The sequence below is a fragment of the Drosophila tropicalis genome, unplaced genomic scaffold (assembly GCF_018151085.1).
Source record: "Drosophila tropicalis isolate 14030-0801.00 unplaced genomic scaffold, ASM1815108v1 contig_829, whole genome shotgun sequence".
NCBI lineage: Eukaryota > Metazoa > Arthropoda > Insecta > Diptera > Drosophilidae > Drosophila > Drosophila tropicalis.
In genome coordinates, this window is record NW_027173320.1 from 25,446 (window position 1) to 51,347 (window position 25,902).

The 25,902-nt window shown below is 44.6% G+C and overlaps 1 protein-coding gene across 1 annotated transcript; it reads right to left on the minus strand.

Moving 5' to 3' along the window:
- Positions 1-487: 487 nt before the first annotated feature.
- On the minus strand, positions 488-25,580 carry LOC137580174 (ice-structuring glycoprotein-like). The gene is made up of 3 exons (XM_068294094.1): positions 24,783-25,580; positions 808-1,632; positions 488-514 (listed from the first exon to the last, which is right to left on the minus strand). The coding sequence occupies exons 1-3, from the start codon at positions 25,578-25,580 to the stop codon at positions 488-490; spliced, it is 1,650 nt and encodes a 549-aa protein (XP_068150195.1).
- Positions 25,581-25,902: the final 322 nt, after the last annotated feature.

A 25,902-nucleotide genomic window follows, 5' to 3' on the forward strand; every position in this document is an offset into this window, starting at 1 on the left:
AGGAATCGGAAAATGATCTCGAACCGTAATTTTGTTCAACTGCCGATAATCTACACACTTTCTCATGGTATTGTCTTTTTTACGTGCAGGGACAATCGCGGCAGCGCAAGGCGAACTACTGTGGCGAATAATGCCAGCTTTCAAGAGATCGTCACAGATCTCACGCACCTCGATGCGTTCGTGGTGTGACAGACGGCGGGGACGGCAGAAAATCGGAGTTTGGGTAGTCAGTTCTATTTTCATCTCATAGTTCACGGGCTCAACTAACTCAGGGGCAACCTGTACATATGCAGTGGAAATAATAGACCATAAGTGTGCGGCTTGCTCTTCCCATAAAGTGGGCTCTATATCAAACTCTAAATCATTGACAGCAGGGACCTCAATAGCATTTATAGCCAGAAGTGCATCATCCAGTGTTTCCGGAGGTACAGAAGTTTTCGGAAGGGGAGAATCAGACAACAATTCGGCAGATACAATCTCATTCCTATCATACGGCAGTATCACTATCTCTTTCCTAAATATGTCAAAGGACTTCAGAACATCAGTGAGTTTCATATTTCTACATTCAGTCGGTTTATTCATAAGTAACATAGATTCTTTTTCATATTTCATTTCTTTCAGTTTATAAAGTCTAATATTAATTTTATACAGGAGATCTCTGCCCATAATCATCGGCAGTTCGGTTGCTTTGTTCGGCAAAACTTCAAACGTATGTATGGTCTCCGCACTGCGGAGGTGAACACTACACTGGACTTGGCCTAAAGACCAAAGTTGGCTATTGGCATCACAAACAAAGGCAACACTCACCAGTTGTAGATGGTTTAATCTATCTCCCACATCATCAGGAGCGGCGGCGGCAGTGGTGGCGGCAGTAGTGGCGGCAGTGGTGGCGGCAGTGGTGGCGGCGGCAGTTTCCATCCGAGACGGGCAGTTCTTATCATCCATGTTCTGCTGCAGCTTGAGGATCTGATGTTGCAACTGTAGCAACTCATGTTGTTTCCGTAGCGTCGTCAGTTGCTCGTCCAGACTGGGGTAGGCGGACGCAGCCGGTGTGATAGTGGCGGGCACAGCAGAGGTGGGTGCGGCAGCGGCGGGCACAGCAGCTAGTAAGGCGGCAGCGGGTAGAGCATTGGATGCGGCGGTAGCGGGTGCAGCGGCGGCGTGTACAGCAGTTGATGCGGCGGGTACAGCAGTGGATGCGGCGGGTACAGCAGTGGATACGGCGGCGGGTACAGCAGTGGATGCGGCGGGTGCGGCAGTGGATGCGGCGGCAGCGTGTGCAGCGGCGCCGGGTATAGCAGTGGATGCGGCGGGTACAGCAGCGTCGGCAGCGGGTACGGCAGTGGCTGCGGCGGCCACGTGTACCGCAGCGGCGGCAGCGGGTACCGCGGTGGTTGGCACGGCGGCCACGTGTTCCGCAGCGGCCGGCACTGCTGTGGGTACGACATCAGCGGCGGGCGCAATGGCAACCGGCACCGCAGCGGCAGGTATCGTAGTGGACATGGCAGTGGAGTCAGTACCAGCAGCGGGCGTGGAGGCGGCCACCTTGGATGTGGAGCGTGTGGCCTGCCTTGTACCGAAATATGTGTCCTTTCGGGTAGTCATCCCACTTCTGAGTTGTAAATTTATTTTCTGAAAAATATAATTATGAGTCACGATGGCAAAAGATTTATTTTGAGCTGCGCAGCTAGTGCGCCTGTATCGTTGCCGCAAGAAGAAAGAGGAACTCTCTAGTGTGGCTGTTGGTGTTTTGATTATATAAAATAAGCTAACATTAAGACAATTATAATATAGAACAAATAGAAATGTATGTCAATTAAGTATGTAACCCGATTATAGATATAGATGGCTCATCAGTCATAAGTAGGTCTGATATGGTCAGCAGTAAACAATAAAGACCTAGTTAATCAATAAAAACGTATTTTGCTGACCTAACACTATGTCGAACTATGCACTGGTGAGCTCGCTATTTTGTACTATAAAAGAAATGCATTATTCTTAGTAAGATCAGATACCAATTGTAGCTACATCGGGTGTGCATCGCTGTGTCTTTGGCCCCCATCTCTACCTTTGTAATCTCACTCCGAGGTCCACCCAATTTATGTGTTGGTTGCGACAACCTTTAGTCACTGGTTTATGTGCTAGTGCCTAGATATATATATAAATAAATAAACATTTAATAACTTCAAGAAACACTAACGCCTTTCATTGAACATTTTGGTGACCCCGACGTGACCCCGACATTGGCGGCTCCAAGTTAAAAGAATAACAGACTTGGTGAAACCGTCATCAAGCGAGAACATTTGGTCAACTCAGGCGACCAGTCTCTCAACAAAAAGGAAACTGGTCAACTAGGCGACTACTTTCTTTGCACGCTTTGGACACGACAATCCTAAGCGAGGGCACAAATTGATGAACATCTCACATCAATCTGGGGTCCCGACTAAAAACATCGCAATTGATTAACTTGGCAATCATTGCGTAGCCACCTTGGCGAATAAAAAAGATTTACTGGAAAACTAGGAGTTGGTTTCCGCAACGGGGTAGCAGTGCATGCCCATTGAATAAAAGTTGATCAACTAGGCGATCACCTTATAAAAATCATTTAACAACGATTTGTGTCAACGAGGCGACCAAATCATAAATCATTTTGAATCAAATCATAAAAAGTTATTTTTGTATAAAATAAAGTTTGATCAAATCAACTCTGTTGCATTCCCTGGCGTCAGCAATATCTGACCTAGTTAACTCGGTCAGTAACCCAGGTAGTACGCACGAGTATAGATTTTGGCGTTGATCAGCAATTTTTTTTAAACAAAGAAAAGAAACTCCAAAAATTGGTTTCACTGTCGTGGCAGTTATCAGTGTAAAAGAATAGGTATATTGGAAATAAAAATAAAACTATTGTTAAAACACTATTTAAAAGGCAACTTCGATTTATTTCTTATTCTTATTTGTGCTACACTTGGCCATTTTTAGGAACGAGTCGGAGCGTTCCCTGTCTTTGACAAAATAAATAAACTCCCATCGGGTCAAGTACTAGTACAGACAAGCAATTACATAAGAATATAAAAGAACATGGAGGATTTTTATAAACAGCAGACAGAACGAGGAGAGGCAATCCAGGCCTTGATTCGGAATAGCAAAAAAGGTTCTTTCGCCAGGAAAATGAAGCCATCTTATTTCGAGGAGAAACTTGAGCTCCTGGAATACATGTAGGAGAACTTCGAGAAAGGTCATCAGGAGTTGATGGACAAATTAAATAACGTGCCAACTGAAGATGACTACTTTATAACGGACTATTTCAGCAAAATGAAGACGGTTGTATCTAATATAGTGGAAGATTGGAAGGACCATTTGGCAAAAATAAAGCTAGAGAGACAAGCTCGCCAAAGAGAGGAAGAGCGAGTCATGGTCAAACCACTGGTTCGTAAGCAAAGTGCTCTGCTGGAGTCATTGTCCAGGACATTAAGACAAATTCTGCCTGAAGAAAAAATGACTTACAAATCGGTAGTCGACAAATTATGGATGCAAATTGAAGAAATCCATTATGAGATTCATCGGCTAGCTGAAAATCCAGCCGAAGCCGGATATAATATAGCTACGTTTGTGGCCGCAGAAAATACAATGCTGAAATTCTGTGTGGCACCAGCAGAAAATGTAGTAATACAATCACCACCTGTATTGCAATCGATACAATCATTGCAACTACCCAAAATTCCCATTCCAAAATTTGATGGGGATTATATGAAATGGCAACAATTTCATGACATCTATAAAAAGGTGGTTCATGAGTCAAATGTATCCACGATAGAGAAAATGTGGTACCTAAAATCAAACCTTTCTGGAGAAGCAGAGAGACTGATACGGCACCTGGAATTAACAGAAGCCAATTACAACACTGCTTGGTCAGTGTTGCAGGAACGTTTTAATAACAAACGAGTTCTAGTAACAGCCATACTGGCAAAGCTGTTTGATCACCCAAATGTGGGAAATGACGCAGCTTCTATAAAGAATTTGCATGATAACATTTTTGAATCATTGCAAGCCTTAAAAAATATCGGCGTCAATATGGAATCGTCAGATTCTGTCATAATGTTTCATATGACAAGAAAATTGGATACATTCAACCACGCACTATATGAGCAATCTCTTTCCAACACAAGGGATCTGCAGGAAGTAAAGGACTTCTTATCCTTCTTGGAACAGCGCTTCCTAACATTAGAGGCGATTGGGAAACCGAGAAACGAAAATCGCAGCATTGAGAAACCAAGTCCAAGGAAGACATGCGCAACAGCATCTGGGACAAACAGTACCATGTGTGCTTTCTGCGAAAGAGCAAAGCACAAACTCTTCCAATGTGAAAAGTTCAAAATCAAATCCGCAGCAGAGCGGCTTAATCGGGTGCAGAGACACAAATTGTGTGTCAATTGCTTCAAGCCGGACCATATAGCAAAAAATTGCTCTTGGAGGGGATGCTTTAAATGCGATAAAAAACATAACACAATGTTGCATTTAGAAACAGGCAACCAAATTGCTACATCTGATTCTGCAGCTTCTGCGTATGGAATTGGCAGAAAATACACCCTGTTGGCAACGGCCAAGGTAGTTGTAAAGGGGATCAATGAAAGGAAAGGAGAATTTCGAGCACTCCTGGATAGCGGCTCTCAAGTAAATCTCGTCTCAGAGAGACTGGTAAAGAAGTTATCGTTAAAAATTAGCGAGACTCATGTTCATATAAATGGAGTGGGTGGTCAACCACAGATAAGCAAGGCGCGAGTAAGCTTGGTTGTAAGGTCAAGATACAACAAGTTCGCAATGCTAGTTGAGGCATTTGTATTGCCACACATAATAGGTGACCAACCCACAGAACAAATAACGCAGAAAGTCACATTACCAGACAACATTCAATTAGCGGACCCAACATTTGATAAACCCGGAAAAATTGATATGCTGTTGGGAGCTGATGATCACTATGCTATACTGCTACCAGAAAGGAGACGGGGCAATCGAAACCGTCCAACATTACAAAACTCAGAGTTTGGATGGATTGTTGCTGGCAGAATTAATATGTCAACGTCAGCTTCAATCACATGCATGGTAGGCATGACGAATCCAGAGGAATCACTGGAAAGATTCTGGCAACTAGACACACTAGAGCCAATAAAAAGGTACAGGGGTCCGGAAGAAGAGTATTGTGAAAAATTCTTCCTCGATAACCTACACACGGCGGCGGACAATCGGCTAATTGTAAAGCTTCCATTTGCTGAAGAGGCGTCATCTCTTGGAGAATCTCGGGAAGTAGCCATAAGAAGATTCATGTCGTTAGAGAGGCGAATGAACCCTGACATAAAAAAGGAAAATTTATGTCAGAATATGAACAGCTTGGACATATGAAGCAAGTAATGGTAGAACAAATTCCCAAGAACCATTACTTTATACCGCTTCATTGTGTACTAAAACCAGAAAGTACCACCACCAAGCTAAGACTGGTATTTGATGCTTCATGCAAAACGTCATCAGGAAAATCACTGAACGACATTTTATATCCTGGACCAGTTGTACAGAGTCAACTCTTCTCAATTCTTCTGCAGTTCAGGACACACAAATATGTGTTCACGGCAGATATTGAAAAAATGTATCGTCAAGTTTGGATAAACCCTGCCGATCAATTCAATCAGATGATTGTGTGGAGAGAGGATCCAAGTCAAGAACTAAAGTTTTATCGTTTAAAAACGGTAACTTATGGAACCACGTAAGCCCCATATTTAGACGAAGTGTCTGGAATACACTGAAAAACATTGAAAAATTGTCGTCTGGAGCGTCAGCATTAAAAAATGACTTTTATGTTGATGATTGTCTCACAGGAGCAGACAGTTTACCAGAAGCCCTGCAAATAAGACAAGAGCTTCTAGAAATCTTGAAACCTAAGGGTTTCAACTTACGAAAATGGTGTTCAAATAGCAGTCAACTTTGAGATGGATGGTGACCTACCGCCGTATTTGGAGAAGCAATGGGAAGCTTACCGAGAGGATGTACAGGCACTAAACCACATGAAAATTCCAAGGCATATTTTTGATGGCAAGGTCCCCACTACAAAGGAATTGCATACATTTGTTGATGCATCAGAAAGGGCGTATGGTGCGGCAGTTTATGTCCGATCAACCTATAAAAATGGACGAATTTCGGTCAGATTGTTGTGCGCCAAGTCGAGAGTGGCTCCCCTGGAAAAACAGACACTGCCCCGGCTGGAACTATGTGCAGCTGTACTTGGAGCTGAACTCACGGATAGAGTTCGACAGGATCTCCAATTCGGATCAGAAAGTGTAGAATCATTCCTCTGGTCAGACTCAACAGTAGTACTCTCGTGGATTAATTCACGGGCATCACATTTCCACACGTTTGTGGCTAATCGGTTGACAAAAATACACGCAGTATCACATCCAAGGCAATGGCGGCATGTGTCATCAGCGCTCAACGCAGCTGATGTTCTGTCTCGAGGCATATCAGCAGTTCAGCTTAGCACACATACATTATGGTTGTATGGACCACTATTTCTGCATGGACCACAACGTGGCTGGCCAGCACCATTTAAGCCTACAGAGCACACGATGGATACCGCTGAGAAGAAAACCAAGGTATTCAGCATGGTGACTGCCACGGCAAACAACAAGAGTGAATGGATATATACGGTAAATCACAAAAATTCGTTTTACCGGCTACAGCGAATAGTGGCGTATGTGCTACGGTTTTGTCACAAGCAGAGCAGGAAACCAACGGCTCAGTTAGAGTTGGAAGAGTTAGACCAAGCACGGAGAGTGATCATTAAGCAAATTCAAGAAACAGGATTTGCATATGAATTACTGCACTTAAAGAAACGACCTGATCAACCGCTAGATCGCAAAAGCACGGTGGCAACATTGCCACTAATACTGGATGAAGATTCAATGATACGAGTAGCAACTAGGCTACAACAAGCACCAGTATCAACGGAAACAAGGAATCCATATCTCCTGCCGTATAATGATCCGGTGGTAAAAATGATGCTACGGAAACTTCATGAAGATAATCTTCATTGTGGACATGAGGCACTACGCGGAATAGCTCGGCAACAGTACCACATCATTAAGGTGAAACCGATGGTCCGGAATGTGATTCAGGGCTGCGTAGTATGCACCAAGTACCGGCCTCAGTTCTTTAAACAAGTCATGTGCGACTTACCTGAGCATCGGGTATCTCAGAATAGACCCTTTCTCAATGCCGGAGTAGACTATTGTGGACCATTCTGGATCCACCATAAGGTTCAAGGAAAACGTCCCGACAAAGCCTACATTGCAGTATTTGTATGCTTTGCAACCAAGGCAGTACACTTGGAGTTGGTCGGAGACCTGTCCACCTCTTCATTTGTGGGCGCGCTTCAGCGCTTTATTGGGCGCAGAGGAAGATGCCAGACATTATACTGCGATAATGCAACAAACTTTGTTGGAGCAAACAACCAACTTAAGGAACTGACCGATACAATACACTCAGAAACGGCAGCAGGTAGTATCAAGGAATTTTGCAATCAAAAAGGAGTGCAATTTAAGTTCATACCACCACGGTCTCCACATTTCGGAGGATTATGGAAAGCTGCGGTAAAGTCCGCTAAGCATTTACTGTTGAAAAACGTATCGACAGCAAACTTAACGTTCGAACAACTGTCTACCATCATTGTCAATGTTGAAGCAGTGCTGAACTCTCGTCCGTTAACGCCGAACTCAGACGATCCCAACGACTTAACAGCTGTAACCCCAGGCCACCTATTGATCGGAGAACCATTAGTAGCCCAACCAGATGCAGAACCAATAACACATCGATCGATTCCAGAGCAATGGGAATTAGTGCAACGGCTTAAGCATACATTCTGGACACAATGGTCTCAAGAGTACTTACAAGAATTGCAGGGTACATCCAAGTGGAAAAAACCATATAACAATGTCAAAGAAGGCATGATGGTAATTCTAAAGGAGGATAATGTGCCAATTTTGCAGTGGCCAATTGGACGAATTGTTAAGTTATATCCAGGCTTGGATGGATACGTCCGCGTGGTAGACGTTAAAACAGCCAGAGGCACCTACAAGCGGGCTATCCATAAATTGGCCCCCTTGCTTAGAGAGACGGCAACAAAACGTAAAATCGAGGCAGATGACACAGAAGCGAATTCCCAAAAAGACCCTGGTATCGAGGATAACGCAGAACCAAAAACAAAAAGACGCTTATCGATCGGTCTGCCACCGTTGGCAATGACGATCTGCCTAATGCTGTTGTTATTGCCTATAGCATTTGCTCAAAGAACTAATGTAACTCGATTCAACCCCAAACCAGGCATATAATATGAAAGTATTGGCACAGGAAGGATGGCAACGTCTGACTGGACTATTGTGGCATTCTACGATCTCGAACCATATTGGGCCGACCTGAAGACATTTTCAGACGGAGTAGTAAAGGTTGGAGAAATATGCGTATTAATGAAGGTTCCAGAGGCATGCACCGCAATGCAGAGGCACTTCGAGCATGTCAACTCAGAGCTACGGACAGGAAATGATCTCCTTCACATAGAACGCCAACGACGATCGCCTTTAGATATAATTGGGAACATTGCGAACGGCTTATTTGGTGTGCTGGACTCAAAGTATGCAACAGAGATGTCAGGCACCATAAGAAAGGTTAAATCAAATGAAGATTACTTATTGAACTTGCTGCAAAATCAGACATCTGTAATTGATTCAACGATAAATATCATTAAGCGAGATGAAGCCACAATTGAAAATCAGATGAAACTAATGGAACAACAAATGAACGACATGACCAAAGTCCAGGACAATGCGGTAAAGGCGTTGCAATGGTATATCACGCTAACTACTCAGATGACAGTTATTGCAGGGAATTTGCAACGAATTCAAACCGAAATTTCCCGAGTATTTACAGATGCCCATCATAGCAAAATAAGCCCGTTACTTCTATCACCAGGCCAGCTTCGGGAACATCTGAACCAACTGAAGAGACATCTTCCGTTTGGTTTGGATTTGCCAGTTCCAGATAACGACGTCTTGCAACTATATGGCTTAATGAAGGCACAAGGAACAATCGCAAACAATCATGTGATATTTAAGGTCACATTTCCATTAGTGGCAACGCAGGCAGTGCAACTGTATAACCTGGTACCCATTCCAGCAATTGGAACTCATGGGATTGTAATCATGAACATTAAAATTCCCATCATTGCTGTCAACAAGGAACAGAATCAATACATTGGGCTCTCAAGAGCCGATTTGGAACAATGCCATCAGCTCAACAACGAGCAATATATTTGTTCTGATAAACAAACGACGTTTTCGGCTAATAGCAACTGTGAGTTCCAGCTATTCAAAAACACAAAATCATCAACTTGCCAAATACAACACACAAACAGATCATTCGTGTGGTACGACATGTATCACAAAAATCAGTGGATTTGAATTGAACTCGCAGTGACCTGTGACGATAATATACAAGGTGTCACTATTAAGAAGACTGGATTGTTAACTCTAGACCCGACGTGTACAGCTAGGAGTTCTGGTATACGAATAACAGGTCACCGTATAACTACGACAGACACAATGAAATTGTCATATGTCCGATTTGGCAACTTCAGCATGGGCCCAACAAAAGTAGTGCCAACAACAACACAATTCACAAAGATGCAGCTAAGCTACGATGAACTAAGCAACATTCAAGGAAAACTGGAAACTAAGCAAAACTGGAAATTGCCAGAAGACCCCAGCCAGCCGGCTCATCATGTTATAGTCTCCTACGTAGCGCTAACAATACCATTGGTTCTTGTGATGGTATATACAACTCGGCCGTCCTGACAAGGAATCGACCTCGATTCTTTACAAAAGGGGTAAATAATAACATTAAGTGGCTAGTGTCGCCTTTGTTTGGATATCTGAAGTGCAATCTTGATCAGGGGCTGCCCATGGCTTTAATTTGGAGGCTTCTAGTACCCCGTCATACGGCAGTTGGGTGATCTGGAAGCCCTCCACATCCCGGATTACATATCGGTCATTCGGAAGTTTTTTGTGAACAACGTATGGGCCACGATACCGTCTGATAAGTTTTTTGTTTGTACCTTCCGAAGTATCTACATTCTTAATAACTACGAAATCCCCTTCCTCAAAACTAACGGCAGGGGGTGATGCTTCGCATATATTCTTAAGACTTGACAATGTTACGGAAGGCCAAGCTCCGGACGTCTACCTCTGAGGCATCGACTTCCGCCGTCACCCAACCGTTCGGTTAGTTCATCTACTACAACACCTCGTTGTTCCACCCCGAATAGGAGTACGGAAGCGGCAAATTTCGTTGTGGAATGGACGGAGTTATTCAATGCAAACTCTATGTTCGGCAGTTGTTGGACCCAATCCGCGTGGTCCACAGGTTCCGTCAATTTACCTAGCATAGGGCCCAAGACACGGTTAACCCGCTCGACTTGGCCGTTGGCCCGGGGTGAGGCAGTGGCATTCTGCTCATGAATTATATTGTTGGCCCTTAGAAATTTTGCGAACTCGGAAGAAGTAAAGCAGGTACTGCGGTCACTGATAATTCGTCGGGTTCTGCTGTAATTCGCGAAATACTGAGATTTTAACGTCTGACATACTTCACGCGAATTAGTAGTGGCTGCAGGGTACAGCTTCACAAATTTAGTGAAAGCGTCAATGACAACTAGAAGATATTTTTTCTTAGAGCGTATGGTTGGAAGGGGACCTAGATGATCAATATGATTGGTATCAAACGGCAGGGTCACTTTCGGAATACTGTGTAGCGTGATGCGGTTGTCTTAATCGGAAGCGGAATAATAAATACACTTGATGCAGTTTTTAATATAATTGTTGACGTTAGACTTCATACACGGAAACCAGTAGTACTTCTTGATTTGTGCACAACACTTCTCAGCGGCCATATGGCCAAGCTTTTCATGCACTATTCGTATGACATGATTTATCATTTCGGAAGGGACATAAAGTTGGGGAACACTCGTCGGGGACAGATGCTATTTCATGTTTTTCTATATCATCTCGGAGTTTAACAATATCGGGGTCACGGTTATGGGTTAACTGCAGTTGGAAGTCAAGGTTTATATCGTCAACGTATGCGGCGGTTTCTATTCTACTTAAAGCATCGGCATGGGGCATGCTAACCCCCGAGCGGTGTATAATTGTAATTTTCTAACAGCAGGGCCCAGCGAGCAATTTTCGCGGAATGCCCACCATCATAACTGTGTAGTTTCGATTCGGCAGGGGAGGCTAACTTAGAGAAGTAGAACACTGGGCGCAATTTACCGTCGTTTTGTTTCTGGAGGAGCACTGCTCCGAAACCAGTTAAGCTAGCGTCACAGTGTAACTCCGTTTCAGACTTCGTGTTATAGATAGATAACACGGGTGATTCCATCAGTTTCGACTTCAGAGTTCGGAAGGATTCGAGGCATTCCTCGGAGAAGACGTAAGTGGTATTTTTCTTAACAATCGGGACATCAGATACGCAATCTTGGCGAAACCAAGTACAAGCCGGCATAAGTATGAGAATAAACCTAAGCAGCGCTCTAATTCCTTGCTATTCCTTGGTATGGGCAAGTCTCCTATCGTCTGAAGACGAGCTGGTTTAGGCGTGATACCGCCAGAATTGGCCATGTAGCCCAAGTACTCCAATTCCCTATACGCAAAACGGCATTTGGTAAGCTTTAGGCATAGCCCGTTCACCCTTAACGTATTCAGTATTTCCGTCAGTATTTCGAGATGGGTTTCAAAGTCATGCGATGCTACTAGTATATCGTCCATATATATCACCAGTTGACCTTGGTCAACCGAACGAATTGAGATGGATGGTGACCTACCGCCGTATTTGGAGAAGCAATGGGAAGCTTACCGAGAGGATGTACAGGCACTAAACCACATGAAAATTCCAAGGCATATTTTTGATGGCAAGGTCCCCACTACAAAGGAATTGCATACATTTGTTGATGCATCAGAAAGGGCGTATGGTGCGGCAGTTTATGTCCGATCAACCTATAAAAATGGACAAATTTCGGTCAGATTGTTGTGCGCCAAGTCGAGAGTGGCTCCCCTGGAAAAACAGACACTGCCCCGGCTGGAACTATGTGCAGCTGTACTTGGAGCTGAACTCACGGATAGAGTTCGACAGGATCTCCAATTCGGATCAGAAAGTGTAGAATCATTCCTCTGGTCAGACTCAACAGTAGTACTCTCGTGGATTAATTCAAGGGCATCACATTTCCACACGTTTGTGGCTAATCGGTTGACAAAAATACACGCAGTATCACATCCAAGGCAATGGCGGCATGTGTCATCAGCGCTCAACGCAGCTGATGTTCTGTCTCGAGGCATATCAGCAGTTCAGCTTAGCACACATACATTATGGTTGTATGGACCACTATTTCTGCATGGACCACAACGTGGCTGGCCAGCACCATTTAAGCCTACAGAGCACACGATGGATACCGCTGAGAAGAAAACCAAGGTATTCAGCATGGTGACTGCCACGGCAAACAACAAGAGTGAATGGATATATACGGTAAATCACAAAAATTCGTTTTATCGGCTACAGCGAATAGTGGCGTATGTGCTACGGTTTTGTCACAAGCAGAGCAGGAAACCAACGGCTCAGTTAGAGTTGGAAGAGTTAGACCAAGCACGGAGAGTGATCATTAAGCAAATTCAAGAAACAGGATTTGCATATGAATTACTGCACTTAAAGAAACGACCTGATCAACCGCTAGATCGCAAAAGCACGGTGGCAACATTGCCACTAATACTGGATGAAGATTCAATGATACGAGTAGCAACTAGGCTACAACAAGCACCAGTATCAACGGAAACAAGGAATCCATATCTCTTGCCGTATAATGATCCGGTGGTAAAAATGATGCTACGGAAACTTCATGAAGATAATCTTCATTGTGGACATGAGGCACTACGCGGAATAGCTCGGCAACAGTACCACATCATTAAGGTGAAACCGATGGTCCGGAATGTGATTCAGGGCTGCGTAGTATGCACCAAGTACCGGCCTCAGTTCTTTAAACAAGTCATGTGCGACTTACCTGAGCATCGGGTATCTCAGAATAGACCCTTTCTCAATGCCGGAGTAGACTATTGTGGACCATTCTGGATCCACCATAAGGTTCAAGGAAAACGTCCCGACAAAGCCTACATTGCAGTATTTGTATGCTTTGCAACCAAGGCAGTACACTTGGAGTTGGTCGGAGACCTGTCCACCTCTTCATTTGTGGGCGCGCTTCAGCGCTTTATTGGGCGCAGAGGAAGATGCCAGACATTATACTGCGATAATGCAACAAACTTTGTTGGAGCAAACAACCAACTTAAGGAACTGACCGATACAATACACTCAGAAACGGCAGCAGGTAGTATCAAGGAATTTTGCAATCAAAAAGGAGTGCAATTTAAGTTTATACCACCACGGTCTCCACATTTCGGAGGATTATGGGAAGCTGCGGTAAAGTCCGCTAAGCATTTACTGTTGAAAAACGTATCGACAGCAAACTTAACGTTCGAACAACTGTCTACCATCATTGTCAATGTTGAAGCAGTGCTGAACTCTCGTCCGTTAACGCCGAACTCAGACGATCCCAACGACTTAACAGCTGTAACCCCAGGCCACCTATTGATCGGAGAACCATTAGTAGCCCAACCAGATGCAGTACCAATAACACATCGATCGATTCCAGAGCAATGGGAATTAGTGCAACGGCTTAAGCATACATTCTGGACACAATGGTCTCAAGAGTACTTACAAGAATTGCAGGGTACATCCAAGTGGAAAAAACCATATAACAATGTCAAAGAAGGCATGATGGTAATTCTAAAGGAGGATAATGTGCCAATTTTGCAGTGGCCAATTGGACGAATTGTTAAGTTATATCCAGGCTTGGATGGATACGTCCGCGTGGTAGACGTTAAAACAGCCAGAGGCACCTACCTTGTTTAGAGAGACGGCAACAAAACGTAAAATCGAGGCAGATGACACAGAAGCGAATTCCCAAAAAGACCCTGGTATCGAGGACAACGCAGAACCAAAAACAAAAAGACGCTTATCGATCGGTCTGCCACCGTTGGCAATGACGATCTGCCTAATGCTGTTGTTATTGCCTATAGCATTTGCTCAAAGAACTAATGTAACTCGATTCAACCCCAAACCAGGCATATAATATGAAAGTATTGGCACAGGAAGGATGGCAACGTCTGACTGGACTATTGTGGCATTCTACGATCTCGAACCATATTGGGCCGACCTGAAGACATTTTCAGACGGAGTAGTAAAGGTTGGAGAAATATGCGTATTAATGAAGGTTCCAGAGGCATGCACCGCAATGCAGAGGCACTTCGAGCATGTCAACTCAGAGCTACGGACAGGAAATGATCTCCTTCACATAGAACGCCAACGACGATCGCCTTTAGATATAATTGGGAACATTGCGAACGGCTTATTTGGTGTGCTGGACTCAAAGTATGCAACAGAGATGTCAGGCACCATAAGAAAGGTTAAATCAAATGAAGATTACTTATTGAACTTGCTGCAAAATCAGACATCTGTAATTGATTCAACGATAAATATCATTAAGCGAGATGAAGCCACAATTGAAAATCAGATGAAACTAATGGAACAACAAATGAACGACATGACCAAAGTCCAGGAATTTGCAACGAATTCAAACCGAAATTTCCCGATTATTTACAGATGCCCATCATAGCAAAATAAGCCCGTTACTATTATCACCAGGCCAGCTTCGGGAACATCTGAACCAACTGAAGAGACATCTTCCGTTTGGTTTGGATTTGCCAGTTCCAGATAACGACGTCTTGCAACTATATGGCTTAATGAAGGCACAAGGAACAATCGCAAACAATCATGTGATATTTAAGGTCACATTTCCATTAGTGGCAACGCAGGCAGTGCAACTGTATAACCTGGTACCCATTCCAGCAATTGGAACTCATGGGATTGTAATCATGAACATTAAAATTCCCATCATTGCTGTCAACAAGGAACAGAATCAATACATTGGGCGCTCAAGAGCCGATTTGGAACAATGCCATCAGCTCAACAACGAGCAATATATTTGTTTTGATAAACAAACGACGTTTTCGGCTAATAGCAACTGTGAGTTCCAGCTATTCAAAAACACAAAATCATCAACTTGCCAAATACAACACACAAACAGATCATTCGTGTGGTACGACATGTATCACAAAAATCAGTGGATTTTTGCCACCACTAGACCAATTGAACTCGCAGTGACCTGTGACGATAATATACAAGGTGTCACTATTAGGAAGACTGGATTGTTAACTCTAGACCCGACGTGTACAGCTAGGAGTTCTGGTATACGAATAACAGGTCACCGTATAACTACGACAGACACAATGAAATTGTCATATGTCCGATTTGGCAACTTCAGCATGGGCCCAACAAAAGTAGCGCCAACAACAACACAATTCACAAAGATGCAGCTAAGCTACGATGAACTAAGCAACATTCAAGGAAAACTGGAAACTAAGCAAAACTGGAAATTGCCAGAAGACCCCAGCCAGCCGGCTCATCATGTTATAGTCTCCTACGTAGCGCTAACAATACCATTGGTTCTTGTGATGGTATATACAACTCGGCCGTCCTGACAAGGAATCGACCTCGATTCTTTACAAAAGGGGTAAATAATAACATTAAGTGGCTAGTGTCGCCTTTGTTTGGATATCTGAAGTGCAATCTTGATCAGGGGCTGCCCATGGCTTTAATTTGGAGGCTTCTAGTACCCCGTCATACGGCAGTTGGGTGATCTGGAAGCCCTCCACATCCCGGATTACATATCGGTCATTCGGAAGTTTTTTGTGAACAACGTATGGGCCACGATACCGTCTGATAAGTTTTTTGTTTGTACCTGCCGAAGTATCTTCATTCTTAATAACTACGAAATCCCCTTCCTCAAAACTAACGGCAGGGGGTGATGCTTCGCATATATTCTTAAGACTTGACAATGTTACGGAAGGCCAAGCTCCGGACGTCTACCTCTGAGGCATCGACTTCCGCCGTCACCCAACCGTTCGGTTAGTTCATCTACTACAACACCTCGTTGTTCCACCCCGAATAGGAGTACGGAAGCGGCAAATTTCTTTGTGGAATGGTCGGAGTTATTCAATGCAAACTCTATGTTCGGCAGTTGTTGGACCCAATCCGCGTGGTCCACAGGTTCCGTCAATTTAACTAGCATAGGGCCCAAGACACGGTTAACCCGCTCGACTTGGCCGTTGGCCCGGGGTGAGGCAGTGGCATTCTGCTCATGAATTATATTGTTGGCCCTTAGAAATTTTGCGAACTCGGAAGAAGTAAAGCAGGTACTGCGGTCACTGATAATTCGTCGGGTTCTGCTGTAATTCGCGAAATACTGAGATTTTAACGTCTGACATACTTCACGCGAATTAGTAGTGGCTGCAGGGTACAGCTTCACAAATTTAGTGAAAGCGTCAATGACAACTAGAAGATATTTTTTCTTAGAGCGTATGGTTGGAAGGGGACCTAGATGATCAATATGATTGGTATCAAACGGCAGGGTCACTTTCGGAATACTGTGTAGCGTGATGCGGTTGTCTTAATCGGAAGCGGAATAATAAATACACTTGATGCAGTTTTTAATATAATTGTTGACGTTAGACTTCATACACGGAAACCAGTAGTACTTCTTGATTTGTGCACAACACTTCTCAGCGGCCATATGGCCAAGCTTTTCATGCACTATTCGTATGACATGATTTATCATTTCGGAAGGGACATAAAGTTGGGGAACACTCGTCGGGGACAGATGCTATTTCATGTTTTTCTATATCATCTCAGAGTTTAACAATATCGGGGTCACGGTTATGGGTTAACTGCAGTTGGAAGTCAAGGTTTATATCGTCAACGTATGCGGCGGTTTCTATTCTACTTAAAGCATCGGCATGGGGCATGCTAACCCCCGAGCGGTGTATAATTGTAATTTTCTAACAGCAGGGCCCAGCGAGCAATTTTCGCGGAATGCCCACCATCATAACTGTGTAGTTTCGATTCGGCAGGGGAGGCTAACTTAGAGAAGTAGAACACTGGGCGCAATTTACCGTCGTTTTGTTTCTGGAGGAGCACTGCTCCGAAACCAGTTAAGCTAGCGTCACAGTGTAACTCCGTTTCAGACTTCGTGTTATAGATAGATAACACGGGTGATTCCATCAGTTTCGACTTCAGAGTTCGGAAGGATTCGAGGCATTCCTCGGAGAAGACGTAAGTGGTATTTTTCTTAACAATCGGGACATCAGATACGCAATCTTGGCGAAACCAAGTACAAGCCGGCATAAGTATGAGAATAAACCTAAGCAGCGCTCTAATTCCTTGCTATTCCTTGGTATGGGCAAGTCTCCTATCGTCTGAAGATGAGCTGGTTTAGGCGTGATACCGCCAGAATTGGCCAAGTAGCCCAAGTACTCCAATTCCCTATACGCAAAACGGCATTTGGTAAGCTTTAGGCATAGCCCGTTCACCCTTAACGTATTCAGTATTTCCGTCAGTATTTCGAGATGGGTTTCAAAGTCATGCGATGCTACTAGTATATCGTCCATATATATCACCAGTTGACCTTGGTCAACGGAAGGGCCATTACAAAGGGCCATTACAAAGTCCGAAGGGCATGCGTACATATTCAAACTGACCGTCAGGGGTTACGAAGGCAGTATCTTTGATCCTCTAGGACTGTTCGCACCGGTAGTGGTAAGAGCGAAAATGTTTCTTCAACATGTTGCTACCGAACGAATTGAGATGGATGGTGACCTACCGCCGTATTTGGAGAAGCAATGGGAAGCTTACCGAGAGGATGTACAGGCACTAAGCCACATGAAAATTCCAAGGCATATTTTTGATGGCAAGGTCCCCACTACAAAGGAATTGCATACATTTGTTGATGCATCAGAAAGGGCGTATGGTGCGGCAGTTTATGTCCGATCAACCTATAAAAATGGACAAATTTCGGTCAGATTGTTGTGCGCCAAGTCGAGAGTGGCTCCCCTGGAAAAACAGACACTGCCCCGGCTGGAACTATGTGCAGCTGTACTTGGAGCTGAACTCACGGATAGAGTTCGACAGGATCTCCAATTCGGATCAGAAAGTGTAGAATCATTCCTCTGGTCAGACTCAACAGTAGTACTCTCGTGGATTAATTCAAGGGCATCACATTTCCACACGTTTGTGGCTAATCGGTTGACAAAAATACACGCAGTATCACATCCAAGGCAATGGCGGCATGTGTCATCAGCGCTCAACGCAGCTGATGTTCTGTCTCGAGGCATATCAGCAGTTCAGCTTAGCACACATACATTATGGTTGTATGGACCACTATTTCTGCATGGACCACAACGTGGCTGGCCAGCACCATTTAAGCCTACAGAGCACACGATGGATACCGCTGAGAAGAAAACCAAGGTATTCAGCATGGTGACTGCCACGGCAAACAACAAGAGTGAATGGATATATACGGTAAATCACAAAAATTCGTTTTACCGGCTACAGCGAATAGTGGCGTATGTGCTACGGTTTTGTCACAAGCAGAGCAGGAAACCAACGGCTCAGTTAGAGTTGGAAGAGTTAGACCAAGCACGGAGAGTGATCATTAAGCAAATTCAAGAAACAGGATTTGCATATGAATTACTGCACTTAAAGAAACGACCTGATCAACCGCTAGATCGCAAAAGCACGGTGGCAACATTGCCACTAATACTGGATGAAGATTCAATGATACGAGTAGCAACTAGGCTACAACAAGCACCAGTATCAACGGAAACAAGGAATCCACATCTCTTGCCGTATAATGATCCGGTGGTAAAAATGATGCTACGGAAACTTCATGAAGATAATCTTCATTGTTTACATGAGGCACTACGCGGAATAGCTCGGCAACAGTACCACATCATTAAGGTGAAACCGATGGTCCGGAATGTGATTCAGGGCTGCGTAGTATGCACCAAGTACCGGCCTCAGTTCTTTAAACAAGTCATGGGCGACTTACCTGAGCATCGGGTATCTCAGAATAGACCCTTTCTCAATGCCGGAGTAGACTATTGTGGACCATTCTGGATCCACCATAAGATTCAAGGAAAACGTCCCGACAAAGCCTACATTGCAGTATTTGTATGCTTTGCAACCAAGGCAGTACACTTGGAGTTGGTCGGAGACCTGTCCACCTCTTCATTTGTGGGCGCGCTTCAGCGCTTTATTGGGCGCAGAGGAAGATGCCAGACATTATACTGCGATAATGCAACAAACTTTGTTGGAGCAAACAACCAACTTAAGGAACTGACCGATACAATACACTCAGAAACGGCAGCAGGTAGTATCAAGGAATTTTGCAATCAAAAAGGAGTGCAATTTAAGTTTATACCACCACGGTCTCCACATTTCGGAGGATTATGGGAAGCTGCGGTAAAGTCCGCTAAGCATTTACTGTTGAAAAACGTATCGACAGCAAACTTAACGTTCGAACAACTGTCTACCATCATTGTCAATGTTGAAGCAGTGCTGAACTCTCGTCCGTTAACGCCGAACTCAGACGATCCCAACGACTTAACAGCTCTAACCCCAGGCCACCTATTGATCGGAGAACCATTAGTAGCCCAACCAGATGCCGAACCAATAACACAGCGATCGATTCCAGAGCAATGGGAATTAGTGCAACGGCTTAAGCATACATTCTGGACACAATGGTCTCAAGAGTACTTACAAGAATTGCAGGGTACATCCAAGTGGAAAAAACCATATAACAATGTCAAAGAAGGCATGATGGTAATTCTAAAGGAGGATAATGTGCCAATTTTGCAGTGGCCAATTGGACGAATTGTTAAGTTATATCCAGGCTTGGATGGATACGTCCGCATGGTAGACGTTAAAACAGCCAGAGGCACCTACCTTGTTTAGAGAGACGGCAACAAAACGTAAAATCGAGGCAGATGACACAGAAGCGAATTCCCAAAAAGACCCTGGTATCGAGGACAACGCAGAACCAAAAACAAAAAGACGCTTATCGATCGGTCTGCCACCGTTGGCAATGACGATCTGCCTAATGCTGTTGTTATTGCCTATAGCATTTGCTCAAAGAACTAATGTAACTCGATTCAACCCCAAACCAGGCATATAATATGAAAGTATTGGCACAGGAAGGATGGCAACGTCTGACTGGACTATTGTGGCATTCTACGATCTCGAACCATATTGGGCCGACCTGAAGACATTTTCAGACGGAGTAGTAAAGGTTGGAGAAATATGCGTATTAATGAAGGTTCCAGAGGCATGCACCGCAATGCAGAGGCACTTCGAGCATGTCAACTCAGAGCTACGGACAGGAAATGATCTCCTTCACATAGAACGCCAACGACGATCGCCTTTAGATATAATTGGGAACATTGCGAACGGCTTATTTGGTGTGCTGGACTCAAAGTATGCAACAGAGATGTCAGGCACCATAAGAAAGGTTAAATCAAATGAAGATTACTTATTGAACTTGCTGCAAAATCAGACATCTGTAATTGATTCAACGATAAATATCATTAAGCGAGATGAAGCCACAATTGAAAATCAGATGAAACTAATGGAACAACAAATGAACGACATGACCAAAGTCCAGGACAATGCGGTAAAGGCGTTGCAATGGTATATCACGCTAACTACTCAGATGACAGTTATTGCAGGGAATTTGCAACGAATTCAAACCGAAATTTCCCGATTATTTACAGATGCCCATCATAGCAAAATAAGCCCGTTACTATTATCACCAGGCCAGCTTCGGGAACATCTGAACCAACTGAAGAGACATCTTCCGTTTGGTTTGGATTTGCCAGTTCCAGATAACGACGTCTTGCAACTATATGGCTTAATGAAGGCACAAGGAACAATCGCAAACAATCATGTGATATTTAAGGTCACATTTCCATTAGTGGCAACGCAGGCAGTGCAACTGTATAACCTGGTACCCATTCCAGCAATTGGAACTCATGGGATTGTAATCATGAACATTAAAATTCCCATCATTGCTGTCAACAAGGAACAGAATCAATACATTGGGCGCTCAAGAGCCGATTTGGAACAATGCCATCAGCTCAACAACGAGCAATATATTTGTTTTGATAAACAAACGACGTTTTCGGCTAATAGCAACTGTGAGTTCCAGCTATTCAAAAACACAAAATCATCAACTTGCCAAATACAACACACAAACAGATCATTCGTGTGGTACGACATGTATCACAAAAATCAGTGGATTTTTGCCACCACTAGACCAATTGAACTCGCAGTGACCTGTGACGATAATATACAAGGTGTCACTATTAGGAAGACTGGATTGTTAACTCTAGACCCGACGTGTACAGCTAGGAGTTCTGGTATACGAATAACAGGTCACCGTATAACTACGACAGACACAATGAAATTGTCATATGTCCGATTTGGCAACTTCAGCATGGGCCCAACAAAAGTAGCGCCAACAACAACACAATTCACAAAGATGCAGCTAAGCTACGATGAACTAAGCAACATTCAAGGAAAACTGGAAACTAAGCAAAACTGGAAATTGCCAGAAGACCCCAGCCAGCCGGCTCATCATGTTATAGTCTCCTACGTAGCGCTAACAATACCATTGGTTCTTGTGATGGTATATACAACTCGGCCGTCCTGACAAGGAATCGACCTCGATTCTTTACAAAAGGGGTAAATAATAACATTAAGTGGCTAGTGTCGCCTTTGTTTGGATATTTGAAGTGCAATCTTGATCAGGGGTTGCCCATGGCTTTAATTTGGAGGCTTCTAGTACCCCGTCATACGGCAGTTGGGTGATCTGGAAGCCCTCCACATCCCGGATTACATATCGGTCATTCGGAAGTTTTTTGTGAACAACGTATGGGCCACGATACCGTCTGATAAGTTTTTTGTTTGTACCTTCCGAAGTATCTACATTCTTAATAACTACGAAATCCCCTTCCTCAAAACTAACGGCAGGGGGGTGATGCTTCGCATATATTCTTAAGACTTGACAATGTTACGGAAGGCCAAGCTCCGGACGTCTACCTCTGAGGCATCGACTTCCGCCGTCACCCAACCGTTCGGTTAGTTCATCTACTACAACACCTCGTTGTTCCACCCCGAATAGGAGTACGGAAGCGGCAAATTTCTTTGTGGAATGGCCGGAGTTATTCAATGCAAACTCTATGTTCGGCAGTTGTTGGACCCAATCCGCGTGGTCCACAGGTTCCGTCAATTTACCTAGCATAGGGCCCAAGACACGGTTAACCCGCTCGACTTGGCCGTTGGCCCGGGGTGAGGCAGTGGCATTCTGCTCATGAATTATATTGTTGGCCCTTAGAAATTTTGCGAACTCGGAAGAAGTAAAGCAGGTACTGCAGTCACTGATAATTCGTCGGGTTCTGCTGTAATTCGCGAAATACTGAGATTTTAACGTCTGACATACTTCACGCGAATTAGTAGTGGCTGCAGGGTACAGCTTCACAAATTTAGTGAAAGCGTCAATGACAACTAGAAGATATTTTTTCTTAGAGCGTATGGACGGAAGGGGACCTAGATGATCAATATGATTGGTATCAAACGGCAGGGTCACTTTCGGAATACTGTGTAGCGTGATGCGATTGTCTTAATCGGAAGCGGAATAATAAATACACTTGATGCGGTTTTTAATATAATTGTTGACGTTAGACTTCATACACGGAAACCAGTAGTACTTCTTGATTTGTACACAACACTTCTCAGCGGCCATATGGCCAAGCTTTTCATGCACTATTCGTATGACATGATTTATCATTTCGGAAGGGACATAAAGTTGGGGAACACTCGTCGGGGATAGATGCTATTTCATGTTTTTCTAAATCATCTCGGAGTTTAACAATATCGGGGTCACGGTTATGGGTTAACTGCAGTTGGAAGTCAAGGTTTATATCGTCAACGTATGCGGCGGTTTCTATTCTACTTAAAGCATCGGCATGGGGCATGCTAACCCCCGAGCGGTGTACAATTGTGTAGTTGTAATTTTCTAACAGCAGGGCCCAGCGAGCAATTTTCGCGGAATGCCCACCATCATAACTGTGTAGTTTCGATTCGCCAGCGGAGGCTAACTTAGAGAAGTAGAACACTGGGCGCAATTTACCGTCGGTTTGTTTCTGGAGGAGCACTACTCCGAAACCAGTTAAGCTAGCGTCACAGTGTAACTCCGTTTCAGACTTCGTGTTATAGATAGATAGCACGGGTGATTCCATCAGTTTCGACTTCAGAGTTCGGAAGGATTCGAGGCATTCCTCGGAGAATACGTAAGGGGTATTTTTTCTTAACAATCGGGACATCAGATACGCAATCTTGGCGAAACCAAGTACAAGCCGGCAGAAGTATGAGAATAAACCTAAGCAGCGCTCTAATTCCTTGCTATTCCTTGGTATGGGCAAGTCTCCTATCGCCTGAAGATGAGCTAGTTTAGGCGTGATACCGCCAGAATTGGCCAAGTAGCCCAAGTACTCCAATTCCCTATACGCAAAACGGCATTTGGTAAGCTTTAGGCATAGCCCGTTCACCCTTAACGTATTCAGTATTTCCGTCAGTATTTCGAGATGGGTTTCAAAGTCATGCGATGCTACTAGTATATCGTCCATATATATCACCAGTTGACCTTGGTTTATGAATTTCTTAAGAACAGAATAAACGAATCTAGCGAACACTGAAGGGCCATTACAAAGTCCGAAGGACATGCGTACATATTCAAACTGACCGTCAGGGGTTACGAAGGCAGTATATTTGATTGAGTCCAAGACGGTGAAGAACGATCTACCACCCAGGTGTTCGATACAATCATCTAACAGAGGAATCGGAAAATGATCTCGAACCGTAATTTTGTTCAACTGCCGATAATCTACACTTTTTCTCATGGTATTGTCTTTTTTACGTATAGGGACAATCGCGGCAGCGCAAGGCGAACTACTGTGGCGAATAATGCCAGCTTTCAAGAGATCGTCACAGATCTCACGCACCTCGATGCGTTCGTGGTGTGACAGACGGCGGGGACGGCAGAAAATCGGAGTTTGGGTAGTCAGTTCTATTTTCATCTCATAGTTCACGGGCTCAACTAACTCAGGGGCAACCTGTACATATGCAGTGGAAATAATAGACCTTAAGTGTACGGCTTGCTCTTCCCGTAAAGTGGGCTCTATATCAAACTCTAAATCATTGACAGCAGGGACCTCAATAGCATTTATAGCCAGAAGTGCATCATCCAGTGTTTCCGGAGGTACAGAAGTTTTCGGAAGGGGAGAATCAGACAACAATTCGGCAGATACAATCTCATTCCTATCATACGGCAGTATCACTATCTCTTTCCTAAATATGTCAAAGGACTTCAGAACATCAGTGAGTTTCATATTTCTACATTCAGTCGGTTTATTCATAAGTAACATAGATTCTTTTTCATATTTCATTTCTTTCAGTTTATAAAGTCTAATATTAATTTTATACAGGAGATCTCTGCCCATAATCATCGGCAGTTCGGTTGCTTTGTTCGGCAAAACTTCAAACGTATGTATGGTCTCCGCACTGCGGAGGTGAACACTACACTGGACTTGGCCTAAAGACCAAAGTTGGCTATTGGCATCACAAACAAAGGCAACACTCACCAGTTGTAGATGGTTTAATCTATCTCCCACATCATCAGGAGCGGCGGCGGCAGTGGTGGCGGCAGTAGTGGCGGCAGTGGTGGCGGCAGTGGTGGCGGCGGCAGTTTCCATCCGAGACGGGCAGTTCTTATCATCCATGTTCTGCTGCAGCTTGAGGATCTGATGTTGCAACTGTAGCAACTCATGTTGTTTCCGTAGCGTCGTCAGTTGCTCGTCCAGACTGGGGTAGGCGGACGCAGCCGGTGTGATAGTGGCGGGCACAGCAGAGGTGGGTGCGGCAGCGGCGGGCACAGCAGCTAGTAAGGCGGCAGCGGGTAGAGCATTGGATGCGGCGGTAGCGGGTGCAGCGGCGGCGTGTACAGCAGTTGATGCGGCGGGTACAGCAGTGGATGCGGCGGGTACAGCAGTGGATACGGCGGCGGGTACAGCAGTGGATGCGGCGGGTGCGGCAGTGGATGCGGCGGCAGCGTGTGCAGCGGCGCCGGGTATAGCAGTGGATGCGGCGGGTACAGCAGCGTCGGCAGCGGGTACGGCAGTGGCTGCGGCGGCCACGTGTACCGCAGCGGCGGCAGCGGGTACCGCGGTGGTTGGCACGGCGGCCACGTGTTCCGCAGCGGCCGGCACTGCTGTGGGTACGACATCAGCGGCGGGCGCAATGGCAACCGGCACCGCAGCGGCAGGTATCGTAGTGGACATGGCAGTGGAGTCAGTACCAGCAGCGGGCGTGGAGGCGGCCACCTTGGATGTGGAGCGTGTGGCCTGCCTTGTACCGAAATATGTGTCCTTTCGGGTAGTCATCCCACTTCTGAGTTGTAAATTTATTTTCTGAAAAATATAATTATGAGTCACGATGGCAAAAGATTTATTTTGAGCTGCGCAGCTAGTGCGCCTGTCTCGTTGTATCGTTGCCGCAAGAAGAAAGAGGAACTCTCTAGTATGGCCTTAGGCCGCATACCGATGTTTTCCATATGCAACTTAATAATAACAATCGATACTTAAAATACTAACTTACTACTAACAATCGATGCTTAAAATACTAACTTCGATATATGTGTGAACATTTAACAGAATTCATAAATAACTGACATCTTACAACTCGGCCGTCCTGACAAGGAATCGA

Bases quoted from the DNA above. Each gene is read 5' to 3' on its own strand.
- LOC137580174 (XM_068294094.1), bottom strand. From the start codon at position 25,580: ATGACTACCCGAAAGGACACATATTTCGGTACAAGGCAGGCCACACGC. The intron at 1,633-24,782 runs GTGAGTGTTGCC...TATATTTTTCAG, and splicing joins GATTAAACCATCTACAACTG to AAAATAAATTTACAACTCAG. The intron at 515-807 runs GTGAGTGTTGCC...TGACATATTTAG, and splicing joins GATTAAACCATCTACAACTG to GAAAGAGATAGTGATACTGC.